At 34.7% G+C, this 19,862-nt stretch overlaps 1 protein-coding gene across 28 annotated transcripts in view; it reads left to right on the top strand.

Moving 5' to 3' along the window:
- Nucleotides 1-19,862, top strand: part of NRXN1 (neurexin 1) — a 1,077,731-nt gene that overhangs the window by 1,005,914 nt on the left and 51,955 nt on the right. For 2 of the 28 annotated variants that reach the window (XM_033124559.1, XM_033124560.1), the window contains exon 1: nt 12,317-12,546. The exons of the other annotated variants lie outside the window; for them this stretch is intronic. In XM_033124559.1, the coding sequence (XP_032980450.1) occupies nt 12,514-12,546 (33 nt within the window). In that variant the 5' untranslated portion in view covers nt 12,317-12,513. Of the gene's footprint in view, nt 1-12,316; nt 12,547-19,862 lie in introns of those variants that run through there. 28 annotated transcript variants of the gene reach the window in all.

Genomic DNA, 19,862 nt, shown 5'->3' on the forward strand with positions numbered 1-19,862 from the left:
CCATTAGCTGCTGGCCTGGAGCTTGCCAGTAGACCATGTTATTCATGTGTTGTACAGAAACAATCTTACAGAATACCAGCATGAGACTAAGTCACTCTGAGACCATGATTGCATCATTCTTTTGTTTAAAAACTGATAAAATCAAGGTCACTGTGAAACTCACAAAATGTCAAACCATCTGTTGGTTAAAATGATTGACAACCACGCATCTACTCATCATAGCTTCACCCTCAGTCTAGTCTGCTCTTGCTATAGATTAGATGTATTGAGATGTCCAGCCAATTGTAGTCTTGCTTCCACTTCCTATGACATCCAGTCCAAAGCAAACCCTTTGTTTCTTAAACCCTGTTCTAATCACCTGATGCAAGCCCAAACTCTTTAATCAGTCTCTTCTAACAACCCCTTACTGAGACACACCGCGGTGTATGTTTCCCCATGGTGTATGTTCCCTTTTGCTACAACAATTACAGCAAGTAAACACACCTTGTTTACAACTTGTACAACAATTTACAACAAGTAAACCCAAGCTGTTCAATTCTAGGACTGTTTCTAGTGGTCTCTGGCTGGAGTGCATTGATAGTGGTATGGTGTTCGGCTGTCAGTTTTGTGACTTTCTCCAACTAGAAGGTAGACTCCATTAGAACATGGTCTTGTCGTCTTGTTCACTGCTGTATCCACAGTGTCTTAAATAGGTTTGCCATTGAGTAATCTCATCACATACAGTGTTTCCCCAAAAATAAGACCTAGCCAGACAATCAGCTCTAATGAGTCTTTTGGAGCAAAAATTAATATAAGACCCTGTCTTATTTTACCATAAGACCCGGTCTTCTACAATATAATATAAGACAAGGTCTTATATTAATTTTTGCTCCAAAAGACGAATTAGAGATTATCCGGCTAGGTCTTATTTTGGGGGAAACACGGTACGTGTTGAATAACTTATTTGATCTTTTTTTTTATGGGGATTTGATATTCCTTAGAGCAGTGATTTTCAAATACAAATCCTTGACCTAATGACCCCAAGGTTCCACTTGATAGACTGCAACCTGAACCACAAATGCAAGTCCTTTCTTTATTTGCTTTTATAGACAAATGGCACACAAGCCATTGAACTTAGATTTCACAATACAATTAAGGGCTACTTACCAGCTTATTAAGAATTAAACAGTCTTAGCATCCATACGGTAAAAATAGCATACATTTACAGTTACTCAAAATTCAAATTGAATAATAAAGATTCTGGCTGCCATATTCTGCTGGCAATGTTCCAAGCTCCCAAAACTACACCCAACAAAAATCAGGTAGCAATTCCTAATACCTGTTCATGTTGGATGTAGTTTTCAATTGGTCATAGTTTTGTTTTATAAATTAATTTCTTTTAAGTTTCGTGGCACTTGCAGTTTAGTTTATTTGGGTTTCTTGGTTATCTCTGTTGTAATGATACATAATTGCATCAACTAATATTTGTCAATTATTAGAATTTCAGACATTTATGTTTTACAGTTCAAATACTAATCAATTCATAAATCTCCCCCCCCCCACACACACACACCCCATCCCCTGCTTGCCAAGTTGACTTGCACAGTGATACTTCAATCTATGATAAGTGTTCACAGGTAGGATTGGGCGGGCTTTGGGACTCTTTTTCTACCTGAGTGGGGCAAGGGCAAAATTCATTTAAGGATGAAATACCAATGAGAACTGAGCCTTTACTGAGCCACTGTCGTAAGGCTTTGTGATTCACCCATGAGTTAAATAATGTAGACCTCCTCTGAAAGCAAGACAGCTAACATATTGAGTCCTATGACTCATGACAAAGAGAAAGTCAACTCAGATGGGTGACCTCTCTTTTTATTTCCCAATCTAGCAGTTATTTTGTTTACCCAGATTTTAGTGGGGAAGAACCTTTTTTTCAGTATATAGTGTATTTGTGACAGAGTAGTCAAAACAGTTATCTGATTATCAAGGCAATGGTAGGCACTAATTCTCTCTCTGTGGGTTTCCCAAGATTTGGAGATAATAGGACCATTTTGAAAGCATCAAAGAAATTATTTATTATGTAATAAAGCCTTTAATTTAGGAAGACTGTTTTATTCTTTAATATATATTTAGCCAACCATCCCACTCTGCAAGGATTCAGCAGGGATAAACGTATGCCTGTTTTATTTCTGAGTTACTATGTGGGTGTTTCTCAAAGGATCTGATTTTGAAGTAGAACAAATAAAAATAATGATATTTGCTGCTTTTTTTCTTTCATTTATAGAGGTGTGAAACGCTAACTTTTAATCAATTCAAACTGACATTTCTTTCCATGTTATAACCTTTCAATTGTCTTATAATTGTGAAACTGCAACTAAATACACAAATTGATTAGACTTTGAATTATAGTCCACCTTTTGTGTCAGAGCACTTTTTACAGGGAAAAAAAATGTAATAATAACTTCTCTAGAATTCTAGAGAACTCAATAGCTTGTCATCTCATATTTCTCTTTCAAAAGTCACAGGTGCTCCCTAAGAAAACAACTTTGTATCATCTGGAATAAATTCAGAGACAATTAGCTTCTCCTATTTAAGTAGAATGTTGACATAATGGGCTCAAAATTTGACATACGATGCAAATGCTACTACAGGACATAATTGAAGGTCACCAAAAGAAATACAAGACACCATTAGTTTCAATAAATGGATCAATCCATCACATATTATATATTGATGCCATACTATGGTTCCATGCAGGCCTACTATGTGCTGTAAATGATATCTAAGGTTTGAGAGACATGTTCTTTCCATCAGGAAGCTTTCAAATAGGGAAATAAGAATAGCATATAGATGTAAATCAGATACCAAAAAATAATAATGAATGAATTTTCTAAATATAAAAACTTTAGAGGAGTGATTCTCAAAATATGGTCAAGGGTACCTTGAGGCAAGTGGTGGGAGGGATCTGTAAGACTTTCAATGAGATCAAAACTATATTCATAATTATAGTAAGATTTTATTTGCCTTTTTCATCCTCATTTTTTTGATGTGAGTACAGTGGAGTTTCCCAGAGACTAAATAACCTGTGATTTTGCAACAGATTGAATGCAGAAACAGGTATTAGCACCCAGATGTGGTCTATTAAACCAAATTTTTTAAAAATTTGCAAAAATTTAAAACAGTGCTATACTCTTCAAAAATTTTTGTTTTTAAAAACACAGTTATTTTAAAAATGTATGTTACTTATGTTAATATATAACGGATTTATTAAAATGAGTTAATAGATATTTAACATTTTCTCACTTTTAATTTCTAATAGAGTAAATATCCATAGATATAATCTATGTAAACAGAAGATGTGGGGAATCTTCAATACTTTTTAAGTGTGAAAAGTGTGCCTGAGGTTAAAAAATTTAAGAATTGTTGTTTTAGAGAAATGTTAGCTTACTTACAATACACATATGTGCCCTGTGTCTTCTGAGGTTCTAGACAATTTATCACTTCATTTAGACCCAAGTAACATATTATTAAGTAAACATCTTTTCAATCTGTCCACAATCTGTGATACTAGATCATTTTATTCTTTCATAGGAGGCGTATCTAGACCATGATGCACTTTCTTCACAGAGCGACTGAGTTTTTTATTTTTCCACACATCAAGCACATTTCCTTGGGACATGCCATGGGGAGATTCTATACCAAAATTTGTTACGTATCAATATGTCCCAATCAGATGTGAAGTATGTTTTAGGTATTGTATTGATAATAATGGTTTACCTTCCAAAGTAAGTTAAGGTTGTTGTTGTTTTAAATAATAAGCAGAGTAGAATCAAGATTGTCTATGATAACATCACCCTCAATCACTTAATCCCAGTATGCCTTCTTAAGTGAAAGAGAAAAGATGAAATTGTAGCCAGCTTGCTGGGAATGTACCTGGGAGAGTGCTTGTTGTGAACTCCATTGGTCATGCTCGTCACAATGGAAATGAAGTTGAAAATCTCTAAGGGAATTAATGCAGCACTTACAAAAGTGACTAAACTCAGTGCATACTAATGACTTCATTGTTTTAGATTAATTGAACTAGAGTTCACATACAAATGACAATTGAAATAGAGCCTGGCATTTTCCAAAGAGTGCGGACAAAATCTCGCACATTGCAAAATAGAATGTAGCATCTTTCCCAGGCTTTTGCATGGATCTATCCATAATTTGAGAAATTCTAAAAACAGTACTTACCTTTGTCCTTCATTAAATATAGAATGCTAATTGCTTCCATAGTGAGTGAGCTATGTTAAAAATAAATTGTGTGGAATCATAGAAGTGAAATAGTCTGTGCCTAGCAGCAACTTCTTCAAGTTAATAGTTAACGATAATTGCTACTATTTACTGACCATTGAATATGTGCCAGTTTTTTTGGGGGGTTTGCTAAGTTTTATATATATTCTCATTTATACCTTATGGGAAATGTCCAAAGATATGTATTGCTGTTATACTCATTTTATAAATGAGGAAGCTGGGACTTAAAGAGATAGAGCTAACTAGCTAATCTGAGCCCCAAGCTTAGTTCGTGAAGCCCGATTTGTCTGATTTTACTGCTCGTGTTCTTACCACTGAGTGACTCTCTCCCCTGTAGTCACATATTACGTGCATTTGATTAGCAAAAGTGATTCAATCTCTTTATTTCACAGACAAGGACCCCCCCCCCCCAACATAGGCAGATAAAAGGGTTTGTACAAAGTCACAAAATAAGAAACAAAATCCATATCCCCTCACTTTGTTCCTTTGGTGGACATCTGGAACTCAGTACAGGGTAGGGGTCTAAAAATCATTCTTTGTCCCTGAACTTGCAGAATGTTTCTATGTAATATAATTTCTGTGGCATTTATAATATACAATGTGTGTTTGGACAAGTATGTATGTGTGTGTGTCTGTTTATATATGTGTCTGTGTGCTCTTTTTTTTGGCAGGCTCTTTTTTTTATACTTTTTATTTTATTTTAAGTGTATTTATCCAGGACCCATCAGCTCCAAGTCAAATAGTTGTTTCAATCTAGTTGTGGAGGACGCAGCTCCCGCTGGCCCATGTGGGGATTGAACCGGCAACCTTGTTAAGAGCACCATGCTCTAACCAACTGAGCTAACTGGCCGCCCCAATGTGTGTGTGTTCTTGAAGAAGGAGTGTGTGTGTGTGTGTGTGTGTGTGTGTGTGTGTGTGTGTATACATGTATATATAAACACAAATATATATACATATTTGTATTTCCTACAGTTCTTTGTACCCATTTAGGCCATAATCTGTATTGATTGAATGATTAAGTGACTGAGTGAACGGCCCACTGATGCTGCCCTGAGTGTAACTTCCCAAAACTACCAGGAACACCAAGTAGGAAGGAAAGCAACCCCGTCCTTTTGCAACTAATTTCAATAAGAGTCCTCTGATATTATTTATTTTGCAAATTGAATTACGTATAAGCATTCTTTTTGACAGCAAAAAGCTTCTGTTTCTTTTTTCCCCCCTTAAATTAGCAGTCTAGTCGATACTGTTTCAAAGCTCATTTTCCCAATTTTGTTATTTAACCAAATTCATCAGGGTCCAATGATTTTATTAGAATGAGTGCTAAAACTATGACTTACAATATGTGAGTAGTGGCCTTGGTTTTTCCACTTACTAGCCATGTTTCTGTCTTTTAGATTCCTTGTCTTTCAAATTTTAATTATGATATATTTGTTTTGTCTGTATTTCTTACTAGATTTTGGTAATGATAAAGTGAGAGAGTAAATGTTGAAGTGTGTCAAAATTCATAAAGTGATATATAAGAGTATTATTGATTATATTTTGTTAAATAATTCATTATCAGTGATTATTTTTTCAATTTTTATTCTTTCTAGAGTGGGGCCATATACATGCTCTACAGTCTCCACAGGTGATTTCTGATCCTGTTCACTAGTCCTAGCGTTTCATCATAATAGGTGCTTCTTTTTGAATTAGAAAGAAACGTTTTCTGACTCTGGTGTACCCAAAAGTCATTATCTAAAGGCTTCCGAGAGTCGATTCACAGCATGTCACAGAAATGGGCCCACAAGGCTTGAAAGTAGATCAATAAAAATGTAAAAATATAGACCTACAAAGAATATAAATATGACAAAACAGACCTACAAAAATACATACGAGTATGTTCCTTGGACTGGGTGGCCTATAACAGAGTTGGTGAAAGAAGGCACTTTTACCCAGAGACACAGCAAAAAACTTGGACTTATGCATCACATTGACTCATTCATTCATTCATTCATTCATTCATATTTACATCACAAACATTTATTAAATGTCTAATGCGTGCCAGGCCCTCTGCTAGATGCTGAAGTTCCACAGATAAAGTAGACAGTAGCTCAACTTTTGAGTGCTAATAATCTAGGAAGAGTAAAAATACACAAATTACAACAAACAAAACTATTTGATAAATGCTAAAAATGGTATTACAAAGTACTGTACAACACAATTAAAATAATGACTCACTCTACCTGGGGGGCTTTACAAAGCCTGCAAGAAAGAGTGGCATTTGAGCTTGATACAAAACAATGCGTTGGAGTTACCAGAATTTTTTTTTAAATGGGAAAAGGGCGTCTTCAGATAGAAAAGACAGCCTGTTCACACCAGTGAAGATGTAATAGAACATTGTATGCTGGAGACAATATGAAAATTATAATAAGTCTCTAGAAAAGAACTTTGGCAGATTGTTTCATTATCTATAAAAACACTTACATCTTTAGACCAGTAATCCTACTTACCGGAATTTATCTTGTGGAAAAAATACAAAGGAAGAAAAGTGTAATTTACAATAGCAGAAATACAAAATAGAGATGGACCTATTATCCAAAAAAATTCAAAATCATTATTTAAAGTATAATACACCAGTTTGACTATTTTATTGCTACTAGAATAATGATAATATTCTCAGTCAAGATGGAAAATGTATATACCATCATATTAAATTATAAAACAGAATAAATCATTACAAGTATTTAAAACGATGTGTGTATCCAGGTAAGAAAATGAAAACCAAAACAACAGCATTATCAACAGCAAAATGTTTTGTGAAGGTAATGGGATTGTGAACACTTCTGTTATAGATTTAGTTTTTGTGCTCATCTTATTAACTAATTTAACTAGTTTTTATCGACAATTTCCTAAGTGCTATGAGGCTTGCTGTGCCCTCTAGTTGAAAAGATAATGGAGCATATCACTTACATAATATTTTTTTGACTGTTAAAGAAAAGTGCTTTTATACCTCCATGACATTGCTAAAATAATGAACTCTACCATCTTCCAAGACCCAAGGTGAATGCAATCTGTTCCAGGACATCTTTTTCAGAATCTATCCATATGTAGTCAGTAGACTTTCCATTGCTAATTTCATAGATATAGATGTATTCAATCCCTCTGAGTCTCAATTTCTTTTATTCTCAACAGTATAATAAATTTTGGACTGCAATGATATTGAAAATATTATACAAGGTTGTGGGCTTTTTGTTTGTGCTTTTACTTTTTAAAAAGCATATGTACCTAGAGAAATAATCAGTGTAAAAAACAAAATGCACAAGAATAGAGCAACGGAAAAAACAACAACATACGATCTAGAATATGTGAAATTGTAGTCATTTAGATATTAATTTATTTCCTACCTCCAATGTGTACTTACAAATATTAAATTAGTAATTAACAGGAGTTTAGTGGTACTCTCTAGGCTCAAACTAAGGCTGTCATTATAGGTGAGAAAAAAAGCAAAACTAATAAAAAATTAAAACTAATATAATCCACTATGTTTTCCATCATTTCTGTTTTCCCCTTCTCTTAAAAAATTAAAACGTTCCAGAATATTTCCCCAGTATATATTCTCTCACAACAAGAGTTTACTTCCTGACATATGTCTTTTAAAAGTCACTCATGCATCCTCCTTGCTATTTGTCATGACTATGGTGCAAATATAGACAAGAGAATTTGCATTAAAAAAAAAGAAAAATCTTTTGCAGCCACTCATATTCTTCTGAAAGGAGTAGAATCAAAGCTGCTTCTTCTGTATTTCATACCCTGTAAATGTCCATTGGAGGATCAGACTGTTTTTCCTGGATAACAAAAGCTTTCAATGCCTTAATCCAGTGTCAATGGGGAGGGAGGAGGCTTTGGAGACATTTGCTGTCTCTTATTTAACACAAACTTTCCCCTTATCTCTAAGTCTTACTTTGGTTGATAATCATGGTAATTTCTGAAAGTATAATGAAACTTGACAATATCACATTCATTGACTAAAATGCAACTGACTAGAATATGATCGACTTGAATGGCAAAAAATCCCACTGCCACTTAATTTAAGCCACGTTATTTAACCTCTCTGCATCAAAATCCTTCATCTGTAAAATGAAGGAGTTAAACTATGCATGCTGTAAAACCTTTTGGAGTTGTAAAAATCTATTTAGATTTAGGAGAATTCCGACATGCAGTGTTCTCCCATAATATCTGAATCTGTGGCTCTTTGTTCAGATCTCTCTTTCCCTTTTTCCTCTTTCTCGGCTGCTTTCCTGAAATACTTCCCTGTCAAAATAGAATTAATTTGGTTTGAAGCTGCTCCAATATCCTCGTGTTCCAGGTGGCTCTGTATCTGAGCTCTGCTGCACTGACCCCAAACACCACAGGCTTGGTGATGTGTGGAAATTGGTATGGCAGCAGTCACAGAGGGAAAGTGCTTGGAGCTGCTCCTGAGAACTCTGTTCCCAGAAACCTTATCTATGGGAGAAAGATTGGGTGGGGTCCTGGGGATAAGAACTGCAGCCATTGTTTCTAGGGTGATATTGTATCATCTGCCACCTCTGCAAGCTGTGATGAGGCATGTTCACTTGCTTGTTTATACATCCACCTTTGTGGACATAAAGTAGCCTAAAACCATAAGTAGTCTAAGAAGTATAATTTGAGGGTCACAAAAGCTCCTCCCCTTTATATATTCCATCAAATATCCCTCTTGTGATCCCTGTAAAAACTACCTTTTCTGGCCACATCTTTAAAAATTCACATAGGAAGAAGAATAAGGACCTCAAATCTTCTGTATTTTTAATTTCAGTGAGATTAATTTCTCAGACTCTTTGTTTAAATTAAAAAAAAAAAATCTATGGATAACGGATTACTTGACCTATCAACAGCATTTGGACAAGTTGACCCTTATGTCTTTTCTAACACACTTTTTACCGTAGGCTTCCAAGTCACCACACTTTAAGATTCCCTCCTACTTCTCTTCCTTATTTGCTGTTTCTTCCTCTTCTCCATGACTTCTTTACTTTGCAGTGACCCAGGGCCTGGTCCTCGGCCCCCCTCTCTTTTCCATCTAAACTTACTTCCTTGCTACTTTATATACATCATAGTACACTATACTTCTTCTTTAATTCTTGGTAAATAAGGTAGAAAAGCCTAGTACTTAGAGGATGGTTTCTCATTCTCCGTACTGGTGACATTTAGGCCAGATCACTCTGTTCTGGGGGGCCGTCCTATGCACTGTAGGGTGATTAGGGACATCTTTGGTCACTCCCCACTGCGTGCTAGTAGCACCTCCCCAGTTGTGACAATTAGAAATATTTCTAAACACTGTCCAATGTTCCTTTGGGGACAAAATCACTCCCCCCACTCATGACTTAGAATAATTTTGTGTAAAACAAAAAACCCTTAAATAATGCAAATTATAAGCCTTTGACTTAATTTGGCCAATTCAGTGTTTTTAAAAAGGTTATATCTCTTCAAGTACTAGGAATGTGAATAACAACAAGAGTCAGTAGAATCTATAAGCTTGTGCTGGGTAGGAAACTCAAGAAAATGGATTTTGTTTTTGTCTTTAGCCCTATACGATTATTGGTAAAAGCATGCACATTATCTTGACTTTAAAGCAGCAGTAAATGATATCCTAAATTAAGCTTCAAGTTTAGCTCTGCCACTTCTTGCTAATTGCATCCTGCTAAAATAAACTAAGGCTTGGAGGGGTTAATTTGTCCAAGTTTGGGTAATTAGCCAAATCATTTACTTCTCAGTCCTTCGCATTCCTACCTCTAAGAATCAGAGGTAATTTAGGTGAACTGTTACTATGAATTATAAAGCTCTTAACACATGTAAGTTTGCATTGTTATCTGCATTCAGAGATGAAAGAGCTAAAAGTGAATATAGGATGGGGAGGTCTTCACCTAAGACTGCCAGAACCTACATCTGGCCGCTCCCTTCTTACCCACACCTACCCCATGTTCTTTGAAAAAAAGTAGGCCACCCTTCCTTCGGCCACCACTCCTTTCCCCTCAATATCTTTGCTCAAAACACCTACCAGTCATGTGCTTCTAAACCTAAATGAATGTAGATACCATCACTTTAATTAATTTTAAATTAGAAAAGTAATACATAGACTTCCTGAAAAAATATTCAAAATGGTACCTAATAAAAACTGTGCTTCCATCCCACCTTTGGACACAGCTCCCCTCCTCAGATTTAACCACTATTGACTTATACTTTATGTCTTTAAGGAAATTCCTTCTGCATATGCACCTGTATATTTGTGTGTGTAAATGTTTTTATGTATATAGTCTTTAAACAAGTTAAAATTTGCACCATTAATTTTTGTCAAAATAACAGTACATCCTAGAGATCTCTTCATATAAGCACATTTGAATTTACCACATTATATTTTCTGGCTGCAGAATATCTCGACTGTAAAGCTGTACCAAAATTTATCTGATCAGTTTATTATTGATGACTAGGTGGTTTCTAGTTTTTGGCTATTGTAATACTACAATGAGCAGGTTTGATGTTGATATTTTATTATTGTTGTTTTCTTTTTTATTAGAAGTGCTCTGAGCCTTAATCATTTTTTTTTAAAAGAGTAAAGTTTGATTGTTGATTATTATGTTGTAATTTAATAAATAGGCTAAGTAGATAGAATGGGCACAAAACAATATAAATTTTAAGGAACTAAAAAAGGGTTCATTATTTCCTGATAGTCAATATTGAGTGAAAGAAAGAGAGGACAAATTTGTAAAAATCTTGACAGGGTTCAGTCTTTCAGGAATATGTTTTCAAAATGATTGCCAAGACAAAATGAGCTGTGGAATTTCAGCATTTTAAAGTTCAATGGCAATTTACTTATGATGGCACACCTATCAGTATTTATTCTCAGATTTTTCACTAAGTAGTATTGGGTGACTCTAAAAGGAATTAAAATTAATCCTTGAAAATGCATGGATATAATTAAAGCTGGGCAATGAAGAACAAAGAGAAGTGCCTGAGTACTCTTTCGGATATAAATGTTATTCCTGTAGATTGTTCAGTTTCTTTTGCGTTTTTTTTTTAATTTATTTTTTTAATCTCTATGATACTGTCATTTGAAATACACCAAGGTCTCTTCATGTATAACCTGTCAGATAGGATGCAATCGTCTCAGTTACTTTGAAGAACTGTGCAACATATGCTATTACAGAATGATCAATAGAAGCAGATATATTGGGGGATATATTTCCATATGGTATTCCAGATGTGGAGCCTTTGCTTACCAAAGAATTATTTTAAACTTCAGAGGAAAGGCAAAAAATAAGTACATATTTCCATCACTGTATAACACATTTATTCTTCAGGCTTTGGGGAACAAGTATCCTTTGGTGCTTGTTTGTATTTTTAATGATCGATAAAATGGTGTATTTATTGGGACTTAAATTGTCTTTAAAGAAGAACAGTTCTAACTGGCAAAAAGGCATAATAATATACTTTTTAATGTTTCATAATTGCCTTTACAAAATCATCCCATAAAAATACTCATTACAAACGTGGCATTCAAAAAAAATGCCATTCATTAACTTGGAAATAAAATTATAATTACAATTATAAAGCTTTGAGATGATTCTGTTAGGACGGTTGCATGCTAATTGCACAGTTTAAGGTTTTTAATTTAACATTAGGTGAAACATGATAATCATCTGAAAAGAAGCATAGAAGAGTTTAAGAGCTGGGATGTTAAAAAAAAAAAAATAGTTTCCCTTCTGCTCAGCAATCACACTGGATTAAGAAGTAATATAGAGAAAATCCCCTGTGCATGAAAATAGGTCTTTATTTGGGTCTGGGGTTAAATGGGATGTCCATGCCGCTTTGCAGCCCCAGCCAGGGAGCAAATTCAACAGCAGTGACTGCCTAGACTTTTTGAGCCAGGCGCGGGCTGGGCTGTGTACCAACAGCCTCATCAACTGCAGACGGAACTGCAGCATCCCTTCCTGCAGTAGCGCGTCACTCATTGGCTCCTCGGTGACACGTGACGGATAGAGCCTTTTCTGTGTATTTTCTCGCCCATCTGTGTGCAGGGCACTGATAGGCCAGGCTGATGCGCAGGCAATTTATCATCTTGATCTCCCACTGAGTCAGGGAGCTCTCCTGTCACCAGTATTGATTTCAGAGGATGGACTAAATTTCCTAGGATTTCCATTAAGAATTAAGAAAAAAGCTCTAAGCACGCAGGGTAGCCAGACAGACATGGATATGAGATGGCACTGTGAAAACTCGCAGGTAGCTTCTTCTGTCACAGCCGGTGCTCAGCACAGCTTAGAACTGCAGCATGCAGGGTTTAAGACACCAGAAGCCTAAGAACAATAATAATGAAAATAAGAATAAACTCTTTTGGATAAACTAATTTTAAGATTTATTTTAAACTATTTCCTCTTGGAGACTGCATGTCAAATTTATGCATGCTTTATATGAAATGTGCAAAGGTGGTTTTAAAATTTTAAATGTCCTTAAACCCTGAGCATGGTTGCTTCTAGTTTTCTTTGCTGCTTTATGTGAGCTTCAGAGGTTTTTTGTTTTGTTTTGTTTTTAGCATGCTTGTGGCAAAAACAATCAAAAATTGTGTGTGTGTGTGTGTGTGTATTTATGTATTAAGTTGGTTCAAGTAAAAGCATGAATAAAAGCTGCTTTCCAGACTTGCCAGACTGCTTTATTATCGTTAATGACATGGTGATAATTATGCTTAAATATGTTTAAATTCTGACCATGCATGCTTTTGCGGCAGAGTGAGATTTTTGTTGAGAATTTGTAAAGGTGGAATGTCTGAATGAATTAAATGTACGTTTGGTACACCAGAAAATGTATTAATGATCAATGATTAAATCTGATTAACTAATGAAAATATTTCACGATGGTAAGATTTTAGTAAATTTATGTACACTAATTCTGCTTACTGAAAAAAAATGCATGTCTGGAATTAATGAAAGTGTTTATAGTTTTGAAATACAAATTTTGATTATTTCAAAGATAGATAGTAAATTTCAATTTTTAAAAATGCATCTTTTAAAACAATGCATCTAAGGTGAAAAAATTACAAGCATTTTTTTTTTCAATCTAGGAGAGGATTATAAAACTGCTATTTGTGTATGCGAGATATCATGTGCATGTTCATGTGTGTGTGTGAATTCTTTGGGGAGTTTTTTGATACTCTCCTAACTAGTCCTTATTCTCGTGAAGAGGGGAAATGCCTTAGCATTCAAATATTTCCTAGGCCCATGGGAATTAGAGCCAGCAAAAGCAGGAGTATGGCCAGATGGGCTAGGCACGCTTGGCAGTGAGTGGAGACAATAGGTGGAGGGGAGCAGATGGAGGACAGAAGGGATTGCAAATCAGAAAAGGAGAGGTGGGGAGGGGAACAGTCTGCCTAATAGTGAAGGAAGCCTGGCCTCTCTTTTCAAGGGAACTTCTGATATATTCCTTTAATTATAAGATAGCATGTCAGGTCTATTGTGACAACTATTTTTCATTAAATTAGGTAGCCCCTGCTTCATAGATTAAGGAAGTCCCATGAATGGACTTGAAGTTGCTTTACCAGATTGCAAATGGTGTTTTATCTATTTGTTGTTGTTTGTAACCTTTTTCTCTTTGCCATGTTCAGACAAAGAAGGAGCAAAATTAATGTTAAGTGATTGTATTATTTGAGTTAGTGGTATCTGAATATATGGCAGCACCTACTAAACTTATTAGACCTTAGATGATTCAGGCATGTGTGGGGTTTACTGACTTTTCCCTAAGAAAGCTTTCAATTCTGAAAACATTCAGAGCCCATGCTGACTATGATGTTACTTCTAGCTCATAAACAGATCTTCATTTCTAGAATAACTTTGACTGTTTCAAGTATTTGTTGTTCCTGTCATGAAGCCTCGGGGCATGACCAATGCCCATTTCAAATTCTAAAATGAATTGAATCTCTCTGCATCCTCCATCAAGCTTTTGTCATCCAAGCACCCAGAGAATTGGGCACAGCTTTTGCCTAGAAAGGTCATGGGACTGGTAAAGAATGAAAATACATTCACTTCTGAATTTTATAATTTTAATGATTCTTTCAAAATTCCAAGGTGAACTTAGACATAATTTCCAGTCGTATATACCACTGAATTCAACTAAAAGCATGCTGCCAAAATGTGCTAATGAAACACAAATTTTAAAGTTTACATATACATCTTTTAGTCCATGGTTCACCCACAGCTCACTTAACTATTTGGTTGGCCGACCTTGTAGTTGGAGAGGATGTCTGTTCTTCAAACGAAGTTTTGCCATGCCACATGTCTTTTTTCACTTACCTGTTGAACCTTGACTTGACAAAGACTTATGATCTAGATAAGAGAATGAAAACCTTTACCTTTTGCACCTTGAGGTAGTACAGATAATTTACTCAGATTACTTACTTTAATTTCCCCAGAGTTGAAGAAGTAAGCCAATTTCTTATACTTTCTGCAGACCTTTTCTTCTGTGCCCTGTTCTTAGAAATTAATAAAAGAAGCCACTAAGCAGCAAAATGCTCTTCACTTGGCAAATTCCCTCTGATGTTTTTAGAAAGAAAATAGAGCCTGCATACAGAACTTCGGACAGATTTATGTTTTGGAGGATTGACTGGTGTACTTAAGCAAAATGACCAAGTGATAAAGAATAAAAATTTTTTATTGACTTTGCACAATCAAGTTTTCCTAATAAGCTAAGAGCCATGTTCTCCTTATAGGCAAAGTGGAATGAAACTAGAAGAGCCTTGAAGTGGTATTAAATATCTGGTCACAATAGTATTTGGGCTCAACTGCCAAACAAATGTCTCACCAAGACATTAACTAGGGAGATGCTCACATTTTTACATAGTAATTAGTGATATAGCATTGCATATTAAGGATGTTTTTGGGTAGTTATGATGAAATGTTACTGTCTGTGTGTCTTCCATATGCTCCTTTAATTTACAAAATGTGCTCATCCCACAGCATCTGGGTGCATTTATAAACTACAAGTGCAATCAATTAACTGTATGATGGATGCAGGAGGCAGAATGCTAATTGATGGGAAAAGCCCTCTTAACTTATACTTTGTAGTTTCCAAATGGGAAAAAAAGCATGGAACCAAGGACTTTCAGCCTTTGTGTATATAAAGTTTAAATGTTTCAAGAACTAAGCTTTACACTCTACACATTTGGAAAGTAACTCATTTTTAAACAAGATTTTGCCCTGTCAAAATTACTGCTCCTAATTCCAGTGTTACAAGAACTAGCAAAGTTCTTAGTTGAACAGTGTTAGTGGATATTTAATTATACTTACACAAAATAGTCCCTTTTATTGTTGTTTTTTTTTCACTTCCCATTTCCTCTACTCCCAGAATCACATTCCTCTGCGGCTTAAACTGTCATTATGGACTCAAATGCCATTTGCTCCAGACCTCAACATTACAAAACGTAAACAATAAGCTATGTATATATTGAGCAGAGTGTAATGACATCAAGTTCTGCTTTATACATTTTTGTGTTTACTTAGTCTTGAAATGCCTGTGATTTCTACTAAAGTTACCATATTGACCCAGAAAAATATATTTTACTTGCTTCTATCTTATTTATACTTACTTGACTGTTGATATTTGAATCCCTCATCACTCTGATACAGAGGATGGAGCCAAATACAATATTATGGAGTAAACAGGCAATTTCCAGTATACAGGCTAATTGGGGAGCGTCACAGACAATTATAAACCCACGTGGATATCTCTAGTGTCCCTTAGCAAATGAAGATAGTATGAGTCCAAACTGAATAATAGCCACGAAAAAGCAAAAATACATGAGAGATGCTTTCTATTTTTGTGTTATAAATTACGTGATCATCACTGCACATTTCCACGTGCCCCTCACATTTTTACCTTCATTTGAATTCACTTGCTTAATTAAGCATTAGTAACTACCTCAGAACTATTTCCCCAAAATCAGGTATACATTTTTGTTTTCATTGTTATGATGTATATAAAATACTGTAGATTAAACCACAATTTAATAATTTTCTTGAAAACAGAAAGGCTTGAAGACTCTTCTTACTATTTCCCATAACTATAATGTCTTTTGATATAAAGACCCCATTACTTTAAGTATTACTTAGTTTAAAAGACAACAATTACGCATAATGGTGGGAATTACTTGAATATTATTTTAGGGGACCAGAAGAAATCAGTATCCAAAAGAAATCAGTCCTGAAGTCTATATGTTCTCATCTTTGTTTCCATTGCTTTTTTATTAAAACGTAATGGGTTTTGTAGGATACCAATCTTGGCTCTAAGCATATGTCAGACTTTTGACCAAAAATATGATTCTATAAGTTCACAGCCTAGATTACTACTAAATTCATGGATATAGTTGGGATTTAATGGTATGAGAAACTACGTTCACCTATCAGACCTCTTCACATTTTTCAAATTGCAAACTCTACTAGAGCTTCAGACACAATGCCTTCCCAACCAATCCTCCAGTGAAATGAATTTGCTTATAATGGAAAAATAATTATTTTGTATATAAAAATATAGATTACGTATAAAATACTGTAAGTATAATAATGAAGTATATTATATATAAAAATAAGACTACCTTTATGACTTTAAAACACTAATATTTCATTGTCACATAAAAAATATTTCATAGTATTTTGATTTTTTTTAAAGCACCTTATTTTGGAGTTGCATAGGTACACATTCAGGCATCAATTCTCAATGACCGATGTGTGAACTGTCTACGTAATGAATTATCTTGCACAACCAGATGTACTTTCTAGACCACTTACTCTCATTGGCTTAAAATCATTGTTTGCAATTACATGCCATGACTTGTCTCAATTAGCTAGCTTTAAGTAGATCACCTATCCATTAGGTTTGTAGTGGTGTGTGTATGAATATGTGTGTCTGTGTAATGCATTGCTAAATAGCGGCTAAATAATAGGTTTAAAGGATGCATATAACAAACTGGAAATTTCGGGGGGGGGATAGCTACTCTTGGGTTTGCCGAGAGTTTTCTTAACCTTCAAGAAATGTACCTTTTATTTCCAGAATGTTGACAATTATAATACATAAGCAAGTAATAAGTACCTATCTCAGTATTTTCTGTACATTTGATAGTTAAGATCTATTAAAATATCTACTGGTTGATTAATCTATACCAGAACTGAGCTAGATGTCATGGGTGACTCAAAGGAAAATAAGACACTTGCTGCCTTAAAAGTCCAGTTGAAGAGTCAGGACAAACACATATAAAGTTCAAGGGGTACTGAAGGCTGAACTATTTTTTTCTAATGCAATCAATTAATGAACGCATATTTGCTGCGTATCTGCTATATATATACTTTGAGGAAGTTTGGAGAAAAGAAAGCTCAGTATGGACTAAGTTGATGCTCTAATGTTGTTCTGCTAGCTGCTCCCTGTGTTTGAACAGCCCTCATTATCCTGTCACAAAATCAAAGGTAACACAAAACCCCGTCAAATCAGGTGGCTACATATCCCATAACACTAGTACCAGCTTCTGAAGTTGTGTTTAGAGCACCGAAGGTATTTGAATATGAAGTAAGGTCCCAAGTAGCTTGTCTCAAAAATCAATCAAGGTGATTTGTTTCCTGTCCTACATGTTCTCAGGACAACACATTGATTTCTTAAAAAGTCAGTTTTCATGTTTTATAAATAACAAAAGTAATGCAAAATGTGTATAACATTTTTATTTAAAAATCGCCTGCACATTTAGTTTATACTCATTTTCTCTATTCGTTAAAATGCGCGATTGTTGCTAAAAAGTTTTCCTTTAAAAATAAGAAATTGGTTTTTTATTTGTTCGTTTGTTTTTTACTGATGGGATGATTTGAAATATTGAGTTGTGTTTCCAATAGTTAATTGGACACATTGGAGTAAGTCTAACTATCTCAGGCCATTAAGGTATAATTGAGTGTGTTTGTAAATCACTCCAACAATGATTTTCAGTTTGCCTGGTTCTACATCCTTCTTTATCTTTAATGTAATTTAATTTTATTTTTGAAGGGTACCCATTGAAAAGAAAATAGAATATAGATGTGTATGGGCAGGAAGCAAAGGGTCTGTCTGGCCTTGAGTGTAACAATTTTGAATAATTGGTAATTATGGAAAGAGTCTACTCATGTTACTGAAATGGTTATCAATACAGTACTATTATTTCGTCAGTAAGTATTAAAATACAGTAAATAATTATGGAAAATTTCATGAACCGTTCCTTAGAACTGGCTGAAATGATACTTGGGTGTAAAATACCACACTGAGTAGTTCTTGATTATTTTTCAAAATCTCAAGTTAGAGATAGTAAACTAACTGTTTTAAGCCATTGATGTAACAAGAGTTTCCTAGATCGCGGACCTACCAGATTTCCACACAATCAGTGATTTTTCAATTGCAATAGATAGTTTCATTTTAAACAGAAAGTTACTGAAGCACTAACAAACTAAATACTGACTTTAGCCTCTCTGTCTTTCTACCTAGAAATTCCCTAAATGATGACTCAACTCTTTGTAGTAATTTAGGAAGAGAGATGAGGGTTCAAACTGACAAGATGAAATATAAAAGTATATGCTTGGTTTATTAGAATAACTACAATGTAAGGACAATCCCAAAGACATGCCATTCAAATGAAGATAATACATGTTTCCTATCTGTAAATATTACAAATGGAGGGATTTATAGGTTGGTTGTTTTATGGTTGTGGATATATATATATATATATATATATATATATATATATATATTCCCTTTATGAATGTGTCTGTGTCTTTATTTTAAAGAAAATTATTTATAAAGCCAATTTTGCCAACTAATACGCAATATGTAGGATGTGATCATATCAGTGTGCTTCTTTTATTTTTAGTTTTTTTAAAAAATGTTTTAATTTGGAATAACTTAAGCATATAGAAATGTTGCAACCATATTATAAAGAGTTTACTCTTCAGCTTGCCGTAATGTTGACATCATGTTTAAGTGTTGTACATTTGTCATGGCTAAGGTTAATATTAACTATGCCCTTTGAGGAATAATTTTTTATTAGAATTTTTGTGTCAAAGATGCCACTGAGTGTCATCAGACTACTTTTGAAAAATGTCAACCTCACTTGGTTTGATTCCCAGCAATACCTAAAGGAATCCTCCTCACTGGGCTACCCAGAATTTCTACTCAGAAACATTCCAAAACGATTTCAGGAAGAAAAACAATTAACAGAAAAGCAGTCCTTTCTGTGTGTACCTGTTTTTCCTTCCCAGCTATGTAAACGTTGGTTTGATTTTGAAGTAGGTCTCAGAATCTCTTTTCCCCTTTCTATTTCCTTGGGAAATTTATAACATCTTCAGTCTGGAATGCTCTCCTAAACTTCCGACATATCTTGTAGCTACCCCCACAATTCACCTTAAATTCAACATATCCCATTGGCCAGGTTACTTTTTGGACTCCATCTAATTTTAAAATACTTTATTTTGATTTATATAAAGACATTGTACTGGAGAAAGTTGTACTGCTACTGGTGTAATGATGACCAACTACTTAATTTTCTG

The sequence above is a fragment of the Rhinolophus ferrumequinum genome, chromosome 13 (assembly GCF_004115265.2).
Source record: "Rhinolophus ferrumequinum isolate MPI-CBG mRhiFer1 chromosome 13, mRhiFer1_v1.p, whole genome shotgun sequence".
NCBI lineage: Eukaryota > Metazoa > Chordata > Mammalia > Chiroptera > Rhinolophidae > Rhinolophus > Rhinolophus ferrumequinum.